Source organism: Styela clava, chromosome 2 (genome assembly GCF_964204865.1).
Source record: "Styela clava chromosome 2, kaStyClav1.hap1.2, whole genome shotgun sequence".
Taxonomy (NCBI): Eukaryota; Metazoa; Chordata; class Ascidiacea; order Stolidobranchia; family Styelidae; genus Styela; species Styela clava.
This window is the reverse complement of record NC_135251.1, coordinates 27440855-27457306: the sequence shown is the minus strand read 5'-3', so window position 1 is coordinate 27457306 and position 16452 is coordinate 27440855. Positions and strand designations below refer to the sequence as shown.

The window sequence follows — 16452 nt, the reverse complement described above, 5'->3', positions numbered from 1 at the left end:
CATATTTGAAATGACTTGTTTATTGGGATAATTCTGTTAAACGTAACCCGCGGTTGTGTCACTCACAATAAAAAATCATTACTTCTCAAATAACCACGGCAATCCGCGGACATAAAATGAGAAACAATGAAACAAAGTTAAGTGAACGAAGTTCTTGTGGACTACTGTATATCCTGAACAACGCTGATATCATAAGATATTAGAAACGAAGTCATATTGCCCACAAAATAACATACATACCTACTACCGGTGCCAGAAGTTTGATAAGATATTTGTGTCCGTCCCGATCAAAATCATAATCGTAATCATGACTTATTGGTGGATTATAGCGATTTAGCGAATTCGACAACTTTGAGCCTTTCATGCAACACTGACTCCACCCTATCGCAGGTCTGCCACTCAGATTCTTTGCAAGATATCATCGTCCAAAAAATAACAAGGTCTGGGCAAAATACGAACGATTGAAATTTATGTTATTGCATGCGGCTCCGTTGGTAGTTTCAGAATGAATAAAAGGTACATAGCGCGCACAATTGTGACTGTGTTTCTATTTCAGTTGCTAGGATGAATAACCAAAGAAAACCTAACATATCATCAAATATATATTGTCATTTGCAATGTCTAAAAAAGTGTCTGTCGTGTCGTGTCGTGAGTCTGCTGAAACAAAACTTATAGTGTTATCTTCCGTTTTAAGTTTTAGTTTTAATATTACATAATGCCGCTTTTCAATCAAGAAATTTGAGTTGCGGATTCACCGCCGATTCTTTATTAATTAATTTTAGCATCTCGTCGCCGATGACTATATTAAATTAACATGTTCTTCACATCGAATTCATAATTCCCCACGAGAACAAAAAAGCAATTATCGTTGTCATTGTGGAACAATACACATATATGCCGGGGGAAATTTTTGATTTAGGGAGAATAAACACCGACGTAAAGATGTTTAAGGTATAACGTTTCACGCCCTCGAAAACAGTCGCCAATGACCCAAAATACAATCGCGCAGCAACCTTTTAAGTCTTCCAAAAATATCAAAAGGAAAAAGATTCTACCTCTAGTTTGTTAATATGTTTGTCGAATGTCAAATTTACAGCCTTAATATATATGATTTATCATTGAAATTTAGATTTATTTATGACTTGTATTAACCCTATTAAAAAGGATTAGCATTTAAATCAAGTAAAGTACTTTTAACATACTCAATAATATTAATCGGAAAGTAACAATTTTAAAATTTGTTTTAGGGCTCCGTGAATAATGGTCAACCTCTTCACGGGCTCCGCAACACCAAAAGTTTGAGAACCCCTGTACTAGACTGTAGAGCAAATAGTTTTAGGGTGGTGAAATTGATTACTGCTATGTATTTAATTGGACGTTTACGTTGGAAATATCATTTAAGCTAGGTCTCGTGTTTTCAAATCCGAAATAATAGAATCGAGCCCGATTCACAGTAAATTACTATTATAGTAGTATTACAATGAACAAGAAATCAGCATGCTTGCTTCCAAATTTTACTTTGATAAAAACTCCATCTCCAAAATTTCTTTGGACATCGGATTGTTTGCACTGACATGTCAAAATAAATCGTGATTTTTTATATTGAAATGTAGCTAATGCACATTTAGATTCCAGTTTAAACCCAAACTAAATTTATTTTATTTTCAGGATGCGATGAGTAAAACGAAGAGCACACATAATTCTACATTTTCTCTCATTTCTGAATGAAATTAAAATAAACCGTATATCATACCAACCATCGAAATATTCTAAACGGTTAAACTCTATTTTTTATCGACGGAACATCGAAATTGCTGGCAATGCTTAATTTGAAGACGAGTAATGCAACAGATCCATTTGATTCTTGTGGATACGAGCGCATATCCACGTCCGCCATCACACGATTCTTCTCCCCAATTTACAATCCCGTACACCACCCAGCGGTTGTTTTCAAAGCACATCAGTGGTCCTCCAGAATAGCCCTATAGAATATCAAATAAAATTTCTCTTTTATTCATATTTTGATACATAATATCAAGGAAGGGCATGTATTTTATATATATATATATATTTCATACTCACAGAGCATGGATGTTTCGCACGATACAAGAAACTAGTTGTTTTGTTAATTTTTGTATCTGTATCGCAAATATTGTAGTTCACGTCATATTTTAATCTTCGGTATTTCCGTTGACAATTCGTTGGATCTTCTATTGTTACGTTGAACTGCCTAAGAGGCGCATTCGTCAACTGTGTGACGGATTCTGAATATTGAATGTAGATAATAATATTCCGAATGCACATAAGTGTCCATCGATCGTTTCCAAGCTGCATGGGTATATTAGCAACTGTGAGGTATATTAAATACGACATTAGAGACATGGTCGATGACAAATCTATATTGATAAGTCCTAATAACTACGGAGACTCTATTGATAAGTCCTGATAACTACGGAGACTCTATTAACAGCTATATACTAGATATACTTCACGAAAGAGGACAAGACATTCTGCCCTCCTGAATGCAATATTGGGAAGTGACGCTACAGCGTTTTCTATTGACAATTCAAAAAACCTCAAAGCAAAAAAATGACAGAGAACATAAAGCAATTTGGCGCTAACCCTCCGCATCAATTCCACTCGTTATGACGTCAGGAGTAGCAAATTACACTCGATTAATCTATAGTCTGTTACCGTAATTAAATCTGGTTGCAGTGGTTAAATTTCCAGACTTTATTCTCACCCTCCACCCTGCATATTGGCATCTTTCTCCTGTATTTGGGATAACATTGTAATTTGGCAAACAAGCCGACTGAACACAATAAGTTGTCGCAATATCCCCCTAACAAAGTAAGAGTGATCATTGCATACTTTCTTATTACTAATTCTTAATATATATATATATATATATTCAATATACTTGGACTTACCCTCAGTTTTAACAAAGCGATGTCATGTTGGTTTGTAACGTCGTCGTAGTGAGGATAAAAATAAACTGATTGAATCTCTGATACGAAATTTCTTACGCCAGTAACGTTTTCTATATTATCGCGTCCATACACAACAACCCTACAAAGAGAGTTTCACTTTTCTGAATATAGTCATAATTAAAATATATATATATCACTTCTCACCATGCTATACTAACGCATGATATCGATATAGGACAGGGGTGTGCAACCTTTAATACAGAAGGGCCGGGTAGAAATAACTGAGTGAAACCGCGGGCCACATCTTTATTTAACTTAACATGGGCTTCCTAGTAATTGCAGGCACAAAAATTTTGGTTATTGACCTTATGACATGGGTTGTTCGCTTCGCACAAGATTAGGGCATTGTAAACTCATCGGCATAGATAATAAATAATTGGACTCGTGTATAGGCTTCGTAACGCAAAGGGATTGGAATTACTCGCACGTACCAAATTAAACTAAATTAACAACTCTTTTCGCGGGCCGAACATCATTTAAAATTGGCACTTCTCAGCGGGTCACATATTTTTTCCTTCAGTGGTTGCATTTGGCACGCGGGCCGCAGGTTGCACACTCTTGATATAGGATGTATATAAAGTCTCCCCACCCGTGCATCAAGTGAAGTGCTTCATACCAAACTTGAAATTGTAACAATAACCTACTCAATTAAAATTAATAACTGTATATATATATATATATATATATATATATGTCAGTTGATGAATATTACTAATAATTGCTGTGAAAATGTATATTCCATATTTCATGTATTGTTTTCAAAAAATGAAATCTCACTTCAAATAACGGTATTTGCTAACACAATGATGAGCTGTCAAAACCCAGTTGGTCGCAATCAGTACTCCTCCGCAAACACCAATCACGCGCCTGATTGCAGTTTCGTTGTTCCTGATTTTTCTATTCCTCTGAGCAAGGTCCCGAGGGGCCATGGATGCATCACTATAGTTCGGGTTTAAAATAGCAATGCTTACTAGCCACGGAAATGTGTTTGAACATCCCTTGTTTCCTGAAAATAACAATTTTAACTATTGGCCGTCAGTAAGCCGAAACTTATATATTTGTATTCATGACACTTGACCCACCTTTTAGTTTTTGATCTTCGACATATTTTCCCCCACATTGATACGTGAGATAATCAGCGAGTCGTTTATCCGGTTTATCTCTAATTCTGCCGGAATCCATTTCTGGTAAATATCCGAATAGGAAATCGTGCACCCCTGCAAAATGATTACATTAAAATTCGTCGAATACGTTGGTGCCAAAACAAATTTTTTATCAACATTTCCTTCAAAATCATATTTCCCACGAAGCGGAAACTATGGAACAGCTACAGTAACTTACCAGTACCTGTCCTAGCTTTACCTAGTCCTGTGACGATGGTGATTCATGATTCGAGTTTAACGTAAATTGAAATGCTAAATTCGAGTCACAAATGTATTATCAAATATTTTGTTTACGCCACGACACAAAATTTTGAAGAGAAAATCGAATCTCATGGAGCACACATTTTCAAACTAAGAAAATTAGTAGCCTTTAAGCGACGAAAACAATCTCCAACCAGTTATTTCACGGCAAAGTGAAGAAGAAAATACCAAGAACATCATAATAACAAAATGATGTATAGAACCACTTCGTGACCAGTAACACGAGAACAATGCTCAAATATATAGCTACGAGATCAAAACAAAATATTTTATCCACAATTTCCTCAAAACCATTTTCTGTACGAAGCTGAAGCTATGGAACGACTGGGCAACCATACTTCTGTAGTTTAGTACCACGGTACTCCTGAAGTATGCGCACCAAGATGTCGCACCACCTGAAACCTAATCTGCTACACAACCTGAGTTCAGGTTGTGCGCAATCTTGGTGCGCATACTTCAGGAGGTCCAGTACCACAAGCAGGCTACTCCCAGTTTGCGTGACGTAACGTCATCCAAAATAACCTTACTGCTATGCCAAAATCGAGTCAATACGGGAAAGCATAGCTGACTTTAATTCAAGTCTGCACACTAACACAAATGTATTTCTGAAATTTTTCGACTGACTGAGGTCAGACTTCTTTAAACAAGAATTTTATTTAACTATGACAACGCGATAGCATGTACATAAAGGTTCCATTATCTTTGAACCCGCGTACATTTGAACCCGTACATCTGAACCCGTAATTTGAACCCAGAACAATTGCACCTGTATACTATTGCACCTATGGACATTTGCACCTACGGACATTTGAACCCATACATTTCCACCCATGGATTTTAGCACCCGCATATAGATTGAACCCGCGGACATTTGAACCCGTGTACGTTTGCACCCGCGTACATTTGAACCCATGTACATTTGCACCCGCGGACATTTGAACCCGTGTACGTTTGCACCCGCGTACATTTGAACCCATGTACATTTGCACCTGCGGACATTTGAACCCATGTACATTTGCACCCTGGACATTTGCACCCATGTACATTTGAACCCACGAACATTTGCACCCGCGGACATTTGAACCCACGTATATTTGAACCCGGGTACATTTGAACCACGGACATTTGAACCCGCGTATATTTGAACCAACGTATATTATATTTGAACTCGCATACATTTCAACCCGCGTACATTTGAACCCACGCACATTTTCACAAAAAATGTTTGCCCCAACGGCAATTTCCAGTCGCAAATAATTTTCATGCTACAGGCTCAAGCTCAATATTCTAAATTTCAACACTGTTTCATTTGTAGTTAGTTTTGGTGTATATGCATTTACCCGCTTCTACGAAGCAAGCATTTTTGAGTGTCATTGTAGTCCGAGAGATAAACGTCTCTTAACGATATAAAAAACATTGTTCTGCCAAGGTCTTTATTCTTTTGCTGTTTCTTTTTACATTGACATTTGTAAATCATTATCTCATTCGTTAGCCGCGATCTCCAAAACAGACGATGACCTAGAAAGCGGTATTTCGTTGAAATACCTGAAACCAGGGCTAATACGGAACAAATATCTCACAGACCAATGAAGTCTTAAATGAGGGTCTTACTAAAACTATCTTTACAGTAATATTTTTAGTGGTTAAGTCCTATAAATTTGTTCTAAAATTATTTCACCGAAAACGCCTACTATGATATCCCGCCCAGCATGAGATTTGGGAGCTCTGTGGCCACTTCATGTTTTCTTGCTAGCAAAATTAGCTAGCATGCTTACAAACTTGTTATATGTATGCATACACGACCACGCTTTACTGTTGAAAATGAGTGTTGTCTCAAATCAGGTTTTGCCATTTTTCCTAAAATCAATCTATGAATTGAATACTATTGTCTGTATATAAATAAATAAACGCACAGATTCTTCGTTTCTAGGAAAATATGAAATTAAGATAATGAAACTATGCCATTTTTGTAACAACATGTTCATAGCCAAATGCCAGTTTTATTGAAGTATTGTTTCATTAGAATGTCAGAACAAAACTATACATAGAAATCGTGAGTCATGTAAATATGTTAAATATTCGAAAGTGAAGAAGTTTTAAAATCATTATCGTGGCCAAAAATGGTTTTTGCTGTTTACACTATTTAGAGTAAATCGAACATATTCAGCATATAGGGTCTGATATGATATTGCAATTTACAAACGACGTCATAGGTTACGGATTACATTTATTTTAATATATCAATAAAGTTATCACTCACAAATTTGTGTCGAATGGGCGATCAATTTTTAGCTATGGACGTTTTACAAATAGGAATTTATCAATTATGATACAATAGTTAAACAACAAATCAAAATAATGACGATAAACGAAATTTTACTATATCACGATCAAAGTCAAAATCAAATAGACTGCATTTGAGCTATTGAGTGGAGATACCTCAGCTTGTCGGTTTCAGTTCCATATGAAAAAACTTTAATTGACAACCTAACAGCAAGTTGTACATACTTTGATCTTTGATGGGCCGTAACTCCTACATGAGCATTTGCCACAGTCAGTTTGTGGACCGCAATGTCTTTTTGTAGGCCATTCAGCAAACCCCATATACTCGGATGAAATCCTTCTACAGCGTTTGTTGTTCTTGGGGCCGAAGGCATCATTTCAATCTCTTTGGCATAGTTCCACAACCGAGGGGGAAATCTTGCTTCTCTTGGACGTGAACCCACTTGAGGTCCACGAATGTAGGTAGATTCAAAATATTGAAAAAGTTGATTGCATTCGGGCAAATCTTCGAAGGTGTCGCAAAGCAAGGTGAAGACTTCGGCAACCTCGTTAATGGGAACAAAAGCCAGAGCTGCCAAACTTCTAATTTTCAGATTGAAAGAGGGTAAACAATCAAACTTCTCTTTTAATCCGATAGAACCAACTTTTCGAATTAGAGCTTGTGACAGGTGAAAATAACATCCTTTAATATCGGCCAGAGGAAATTGTGCATGGAATGCATTGATAGCTGCTATTTCAAAATCAACAATGATTTTGGTGGGGTTAGCATTTGGGAGAATGATTTTCAACACTTCCAACATCTGAACGTATGTTTCTTGTCGCTTGTCTCGTAATAGGAAATATACGCATGGTGGATAGGATGCTCCCACTTTACAGTGAATTGTATACAACTGGAAGAAAATATCAGGCACCACATCAAATGTACCGTCGCCAAGATATGTGTCACTATCTAGATGTGCAAGTAGTAATCGATCTCCGATGGCCATTATCCGATGACGATCCTCCGGGCCAGTGTCATGCAAAATGATATCTAAATATTCGCTCGGAATATCAAAGCTAGCACTTGTAGGATTGTTACGTGAACACTTTTTCTGTCGCCTTACTCTGCGTATATTGGCCTCCAGAGTCGACTTGCCTGGCAAGCGCATTAGCACATCTGTTGATCTATTATTCAATACTTCACCTAAAATATATCTTGTCGATGTATTTGATGGTGTTGATGCTGCTTCTTTTAATGTTGCACGGATGATCCCAACTTCAGTCTTAATGCTGTCGCCAGAATGACTGTGATATCCTAGTTCTTTTATTACATTTTCACCGATCGTAACAACAGTCGATTTACATCGAAATTTCCTAAACTGACGGCAGCGCCAATGAGTAGCATCTGAAACCCGATCATTTCGCTTACAATATTCGTGGCCTTTGTAAATCAGTAAGTCGTTTCCTCTTGTGGTCTTGGAAAATGTAGGCGCCAAGTTTCCAACCTATTTTTGCAAAGGGACTTGTCATCTTCGCAGCTGCAACGTCCTGAAGAAACAGTTTGGAATTGTCTGCGAGGGAAAAAGGTCATTGATGCGAGGAAAAACTTTGCGCGGGATCGAACTATCTGCGAGGGAAAAAGGGCATTGATGCGAGGAAAAACTTTGCGCGGGATCGAACTAACATATCAATTAAAATTCTTGATCGCGCTCTTCAAGAGTCGTCGACCGTTCAAAGCACAAATCATACTCCCCAATTTTGGCTCGCATTCTACAGCGGAACATTTTGTCCATTGAGTCTTATGATATCGACAATTGCGATGACAATGACAGACGGAGTATAATATAAATATATAATATAATTTAAATATATAGAAAATAGTTGTAATAAAGCCTTCGAGTATATAATCGAGAATTCCATGGTGTTTTCGAAACGTATGCATTTGGAGAAAGAATCCTAGGTGTACCTTCCAATCCTATATACTATAGTATATAGCATGGAAGGATAAGGGTGTATATGTAAAGACGCTAATATCCGTAAATGCAAATCCCCATGGGTGTAGATGTTCATGGGTGCAAATATCTGTGGGTACAATTGTACGCGGGTGTAAAAGTACGCGGGTGTAAATGTATGTAGGTTCAAATGTCCGCGGGTGCAAATGTTCGTGGGTTCAAATGTACATGGGTTCAAATGTCCGCGGGTGCAAATGTACATGGGTTCAAATGTACGCGGGTACAAACGTACACGGGTTCAAATGTCCGCGGGTGCAAATGTACATGGGTTCAAATATACGCGGGTGCAAACGTACACGGGTTCAAATGTTCGCGGGTTCAATCTATATGCGGGTGCTAAAATCCATGGGTGGAAATGTATGGGTTCAAATGTCCGTAGGTGCAAATGTCCATAGGTGCAATAGTATACAGGTGCAATTGTCCTGGGTTCAAATTACGGGTTCAGATTTAAGTGTTCAAATGTACGTAGGTTCAAATGTGCTGTCACCTTACATAAATAATGGATATCAATTGTTGGGTCCCAATATAATGAAATAAAATTAGGACACTGCCAGAACATAATGGAAGGCAATTTTAAATTCCTATTACAATCATCCTTATTGTTCTGTCAGTATCCTAACTTTAGTGACTTCCGTTGTCTTTTACAGTATCGGTACGGTAATGTAGTCTTTCCTACTTCGACTGACCACAAGATCGCGAACCGCCACAAGATGCGCAATTTTCAATTTTGATAAAATCTATGGATGGGCGTTTCGAAGCACTTGAGCAGTATGTCAAAACCAACGGCCGGCAACCAACTTGCCTAATGTTAAACGAGGTCATGGACGCCATCTTGTGCCATATTTGGGAAACGCGAAACATTTTTCGCCGTGTTCTTGTACCGAGTCAGCTGTTATAAGGGCTAGAATGAAGTCGAAGGGTGGATTTTGAACTTTAAGCTATATGCTACCAAAATATATAACGCAATTAAGAATAAAAAAAACTATCTAATGCGTTAAATTTGGCCACGAATACGCGACGTAGAACCATATAGTGATACGCCGATTTGACGGTGTATAATGACGCCGCAACAATCCTACAATTTCATTTGGTCTTCTATCACAATCGGACTTCATAAAGCTCGACAGACGAGAAATGTTAACCCGAAAGTAGAAACAGCCATTGAAGCGAAGTCGAGTCGGCCGGTAATTTCGACGAATAAATACAACTTTCCATCTGTGACATCATAAGGAACGACATTGTCAAATGGTCAATTATGACGATTGGAATGCATTAGGTACAGAGTTGGATCAATTGTAATTGATGTAATTAATTACAGTTTTTCATGTAATTGTAATGTAATTGAGGTATTTTCAGTCTGTGTAATTGTAAATGTAATTTGCTATAATTTTGGCTCAATTACACCAGGGGTCACCAAACTACGGCGTCCTTTCACCTGACCCGCAATAACACGAAAAAGGGCGAAATATTTTTCCAAGGGGCGTTTTCCGAGAATCGCCTTCCTTTTTTATTTCGTAACATTAACCAATCAGCGAGATGCAAAGAAGTGACGTAACATTATGCCTTTTCGCATCTGTTGAGACACTCAGACAGATTTTCAGTCGTGGTTGTAAACATTACCTTATTTTGCGATTTCGAATGCTATTCGTTAGTTTTTAGTTGTGTTTCGGAAATTTAAGTATGAATCAAATGAGTCAATCATCATTTGCCTCCTTAGGAGTTGTAGTTTTAATAGTTATAATGAAAAATTAGTCTAGAAATAGCTGTGATAAAATAGGCTAAAAATCTAAATCCATGGGAACACTGACTGTCTGGTTTGATTCTGTAAATTCTTGCCTCAAAACTCCAATTCGCTTCAATGGCCGTTTCTATTTTTGGGTCAACATTTTCTCGCCTGTCAAGCTCCATAATGCCCGCCTGCTCAGCCCCGAGCTGCGCTAGAAGACCAAATGACATTGTAGGATTGTTGCGGTGGCATTATACTCCGTCAAATCGGCGTATCACTACAAAAGATTTCCCATAACACACCATTGTTTCGCATTTTCCCAATATGGCACAAGATGGCGTCCATGAACTTGTTTAACATTAGGCAAGTTGGTTGCCGGCCCTTGGTCAAAACGGGGCTGTTTCGACTTTCGAGGCGGATATTATGACGCCATATCGAATTCAAACTGAAATTCGTCAAGGTATCGCGTTATGACCTAACAAGAAATACGTCATCACTTTTGATTTAACCATTTCAGACGCGTTCGCAACAGCGAATGATATTCTAAGATATTTAAATTATATGGTAGCTTGATAATAAAAACTGTTATCCTAACTCACGGGTGGGCAACCCCTGGCACGCGTGCCAAAATTGGCACGCGAGCCCATTTATTCGGCACGCGAGCGAGGCCTCAGAAACGAGATCATTCTCTTTCAGATAAAAAGTTTCGAGACTCTGAATTATGTGATGAAACTCGGTGTTTGTTTATTCATTATCATTTCTTAACAATCCGGTATTCATTCGAACTCGTTTAATCTTTTCATGACATTTGGCTATAGAACGAAATATATTATGACGTAACAAGTGAGTGAGCTCTCGACGAATTTTGTCGAGAAGAACAATTCATTCATTTAGCTACATTGTTACGTATCCTACATCGTCTGTGTCACACTTTTTCTTCATTCCTGATTGATTTATGAAGTTGTACAGATCATGTTGGTTAGAGTAACTTGCTAACTTACTATTATAATTTGATTTCGAAAGAAATATAAGCGATTAGGGAAGGGAATACAAGAGAGAAGTGCAGAAAACGAACTATAGCGTGATTGGGATGCCATGGACCTTTCCCCGACCTTTGACCCCCGGATAAATCTTCCTATACTTTACCATTGCAAAATTTTCGGGGCTATTTTAAGAGTGCTTTTGCGAGTTGGCGCCTGTAAAATGGGGTATGTGTTATAAACCATCATTATGATTCATCGCATGCAACAATCTTTTTTTTAAAAGTACCGATAAAGAATTTCAGGCTAGTCTATCACAGCTATTTCTACACTAATTTTTATTACTACAATCAAATTAAAACTCCTAGGAAGACAGAGTGATCATTGAATTATCTGATTTATATTTAAGTTTCCGAAACACAACTGAAAACTAACGAATAGAGTTCAAAAACGCGAAAACGAGGTAATGTTTACAACCATACTTGAAAATCTGTCCGAGTGAGAAAAATGTCTGAGCGGATGCCGAAAGGGGGCATTGTTACGTCACTTTTTGCATCTTGCTGATTGGCCAATGTCACGAAGTAAACAAGGAAAACAATGCTCGGGGAAAGGTCCATTCCCGAGAATTTTTCATATCTTAAAAACTTTGCAACTGCATTACTCTCCATGTTTTCATATACATATGCTTGTGAATCTCTGTTCTCAGTTATGACCAGCGTCGGATTAACCATTAAACAATATAAGCACGTGCTTATCCGCTCATTTTTCGTCTTAAAGTATCATATTAACCATCTTTATTAAAAATAAACACTGAAACTTTTTTTTGGAAATGGGCCTATGAGTCGTTTTCTTAAATTGTTGTTGTTTTTTCTTTCTAGTATTCTCCTTGTTGCTGCATTTTTGTTTTAAAAAAATTTCATTTCACTTCAACAATTGGACCAATGAAGTATTTACACTATGTGGCGGTTCCACGACCGCATTCCAACGATCTAGTGGTCAGCGAAGTCGGGAGTTTTTTGATAAGATAGACCAGGGTGGTCCAAACCCTGCCATGCTGATTGCTGATACATTCCGGGCGGCTCACCAAACAATTTTAGCGTATATTTGTATCTAATGGAGGAACGTTTTTGAGTTTTTTTCAGCTATTCCCACTGGGGTTGGGATTCCGAGATTCAAACCCTTTGTCTAACGCTTTGTGCCTTTATTTTAGTAAAAACACTCCTCTGTTTTAAGCGTCGGCCATGTGACAGTAGTGACGAAACGCAGAGCCGACTTAACGCCGCGCAATCCAGTTTTTTTAGCTAGGTCCCGAAATACCAACTTAGACGGACTTGGTTGGTATTTGACGATGGCACTAAGCTTGCTCACGCTGCAAGTTTTTAAATTACCCAATATAACAATTCGTAATAAAATGTGTGTTTCAAGAAAGGTGATATAAGGAAAAAAACAACGGAAACGTGTTTCCTTGCCCATCACACAGTGTCTGGTTTGATTTCAAGTAATATCTGCCACGAAAGAATATAATTTGAAGCCACATTAAACGCGAGATGCGCAAAATACAACGGTAATTCTCGGGAATTAACTTTGAAATAACTGAAGGCTTTATATATCTTCTTTAAAAGAACGCCATCCATGCAACGTAATAATAGTCTGATTAGAACGTTAAACTCTCGTTGTTTAATAAATTTAAAGTAAGTAAACTCGCGATATTTCGATCACTTTTGGGTTTTCTCCGACTTGCGGCCCGCGACACCTCAAAAGTTTTTGCGGTGCTTCAACCTAGCAACGTTGAACCACCCTGAGGTAGACTACTAGGTACCGGTAAAATTCCAAACTACAGTTGTGACTTGTATTCTTTGGTATTTTGATTGACGATTCGATTCACGTTGAGACTAGAGGCAATAATCTTTATTGTCACACTCCCTCAGGATTAGAGCTCAACCGATATAACGGCCCGATATATGCGTTTTTGCCGATATATCATATCGGCAGTAAACGGCCGATATATATATAAGCTATATATAACAGCTAAAAAACCTAAAAATATTCGTAAAAGTTTTATTTACTGTTGGGAGTGACAATTTTAATGGATAATACACTTATGTGGTTTATTGTTTTTATAATTAAATTGCACATGAGGGGGCACCAAAGTCTTCAGTGATTAGGGGAACCAAAGGGGCTTAATCCGCCTCTGGTTATGAAGTGACTATAAATCACTTTGCTCGACACGATGGATATTTCTTTTTCTCCCATTTAAACATTTCTCTCCCAACTCTCTCGAGTCCATTCATAATTTTAAATTTAAACATTTCTCTTTATACCTACTCTCTCGATTCGATTTACGTTTCCAAATTTTCCTCTGTACGTATTTAAATCTAGCTAAATTATTTGACGTTTTTTGACGTCATCTGCTGCTGAACTCAGCAGCATAACATTGTGTATCTGTTTTTGTTTTTTTTGCCTTGATTTAGTATTGTTTGTGTTACAATGTTTCATGCATGACGAAAATAAATTATCTGAATCTTTTTTAAGTCTCGTGACAGGAGTAGCCTAAAAGATGAAACCAGTAGTTCGTGTATTTCTTTGAAACTTAAAAAATATAAACCCAATGTAAAATCTCTATCAGCGGTAATGCAGCAGCAGAAGTCTCACTGACATATCCGGTATGTTAGTCGTTGGACGTCATATAATAAGAAAGGGGGCTCCCGAAGTATGCGAACCAAGATGGCGGACATCGGAATGTAATATGTGTACTAGGTTAGGGTTAGGCCATAATTTTAGGTATAAATACTACGGGAGGCTCTTGGCTAGTCTTCGAACTGATAATAGGACTAAAATAAGGAAAATTGAAAAAAAATTATGGCCTAACCCTAACCTAGTACACATATTACATTCCGATGTCCGCCATCTTGGTTCGCATACTTCGGGACCACCTAAGAAAGTAATCAAATCTATTTGTCGGACTGATATTTTCCCGAATAGTGAATCTTTTTTGCTTTGAATGTAGCAAAGCATTGTTTTTAATTTCGGTCGGCACGCGGAAGAATTTTGTGGCCAAATTTAGCCGATTTTGGCACGCGAGACGAAAAAGGTTGCCCACCACTGTCCTAACTTGTCACAGCTTGCCCTAAAACATCTATTAGTTTCATCTACCTCAACAGCCTGTAAAAAGGTCTTCTCGACTGCAGCTATACTGCTATGGAATTGAGGTCTGACTGAACAAGGCAAACGCGTAGAAGCCCTTGCGTCTTTGAATGGAAATACTGATTTATGAGCATGACATTTAATTAGAATGAAGTGGCTACCTTCTCCTCATGTTTTTCTGGCTCCTCATTGATTTTTGGTGCTATTTGGACACTATTTGGTGCTATTGTCACTCCCAACAGTAAATAAAACTTTTACGAATATTTTGCTATTTGTTTTGTCAGCAACCTTTGTGGAAAAAATAACTTGAATCACGCTTTCATGCTATCGAATTAGCTTTAAGCGATTTCTTTTCGTGGGTTCAACTCATGAAGTGCCTGCTATTATACATTAAAATTCGATGCGAAATGGTGACAGATTTGTTTATACAGGGCCCTTGTACGGGACTCGTCATCCCACTCTCAACATGCATAAAAACTCGTAATCGCGCTCTTGGTTGTTTGTACAGTTTAAGTAGTTCATAATGTGTTGCATAATTATTAAGCAATATAATACTAAAGAAATGAAGAATAGCAGTGGTCATACTACAGCAAATAACAAACAAAACTCCTCCCCGGTTAGGGAAGGGTTTAGAATAACCGTTATCTTACCTCGTTCTTGGTAGGTTATTTGCGTCTGATTATAACTAGCGTTCCTGTTGATTCCGCTGCTCTCTGTGTCACTTCCGATTGTGGACACAAAGTAGTAGGCTATCGCAGTTGAGTATAGATAATAAATTAATCGAAATGCACTAGAGTTATTCCTAATGCAGAATGCGATTGATCGATCTTCGTTACCTGCAATGCCAAAACAACTTGCTGCAAACAACAGGCCCATCGAGGCCATAATATAGTGATTCTTCTTTGCAGCACCCATTCCTCTCTCATTATTCTCAATTTATAATTGATCGATCCAATCTGACCTATCTTTGACACAAGTATCGTTCTCATGGAACGCCACGCCCGGGGTAAAGCAACACACAAAGGTAAGCCGAATTAGCAGTTTGCAACTCTACGTCAAATATCTCGAAAGATCACTGTATTTAAATTTGGCCTAAACGAAAAAAGAGGATAGAGTTAAGACATTTATAGAAGTAACATCCTTTAAATGTTTATTTTATTTATTTATGGCTAATCGGCGACGACCACTCTTCCAAACTGATCTAACGCTATCCCTCACACTAAGCAACTGGGTGAAATGAAAATTGTCCCACTAACCTCGTCCAGAAGAGTTTATTATATACGGGGGTCGCAGTTCTACCGGTACATTTACCAATGCCACAACCCCACAGCAAAATTAAACATTCCCACACACCGGTTCAATTCTTTGAAAAAAGGTGTGTCTCGGTTGTCCGGTTTATTTTTATTATCTATATTTTAAGATCACTTTGCATCTTCAAATGTATAATTTTTAGAAAAATAGCGAAAGCACCGTTTGTAGCCCTGTTTAAATCGGTAACAATGGCTGAAAATCAATGAATTAAATGCCGCAGCAATCGAATTTTAGGCAACGCGGTGGTGGTAACTAAATATCTCATGACTTTCAGTCTGATTTAGTAGGCCTCGAATGTTTATATAGAGCACAGGTTCTCGAAATGCTCCATACTGAGTCTCATGGCTTCGTAAGAAAAACCTAGGAGCTGAGCGAGCAATCCGTATACTTATAATTAAAATACTTGACTAGGCTAATTTTGTAATTGTCCTATAGGAAGCAAATATATTGTGGGGCTCCATAAATAATAGTCAACCTCTTCAGCGCTCCATAACACCAAAAAAATTGAGAACCCCTTCACTTCACTGATCACGTGACTTTGTTTATGAAAAGTCTGAGCATTGATGACTTAACAATGGATAGAAAACTCATTGTTGTCGCCAC

The 16452-nt window shown here is 37.9% G+C and overlaps 1 protein-coding gene across 2 annotated transcripts; it reads right to left on the bottom strand.

The window, feature by feature from the left end:
- Window positions 1–1371: 1371 nt before the first annotated feature.
- Window positions 1372–15624, bottom strand: LOC120336675 (serine protease 28-like). Of its 2 annotated transcripts, XM_078110189.1 has the most exons (8): window positions 15375–15624; window positions 15189–15287; window positions 4073–4207; window positions 3768–3996; window positions 2931–3069; window positions 2695–2842; window positions 2083–2264; window positions 1372–1982 (listed from the first exon to the last, which is right to left on the bottom strand). In XM_078110189.1, exons 1-8 carry the CDS (start codon window positions 15451–15453, stop codon window positions 1785–1787), a joined length of 1209 nt encoding a protein of 402 aa, XP_077966315.1. In that variant the 5' UTR covers window positions 15454–15624; the 3' UTR covers window positions 1372–1784. The 2 variants fall into 2 exon arrangements, with proteins under 2 accessions (XP_077966315.1, XP_077966314.1); XM_078110188.1 differs by having other exon boundaries at window positions 15189–15624.
- Window positions 15625–16452: the final 828 nt, after the last annotated feature.

Bases quoted from the DNA above. Each gene is read 5' to 3' on its own strand.
- LOC120336675 (XM_078110188.1), bottom strand. From the start codon at position 15,453: ATGGGTGCTGCAAAGAAGAATCACTATATTATGGCCTCGATGGGCCTG. The intron at 3,997-4,072 runs GTGGGTCAAGTG...TGTTATTTTCAG, and splicing joins CGAAGATCAAAAACTAAAAG to GAAACAAGGGATGTTCAAAC. The intron at 2,265-2,694 runs GTAACAGACTAT...TTCAATATTCAG, and splicing joins TGCAACCAGATTTAATTACG to AATCCGTCACACAGTTGACG.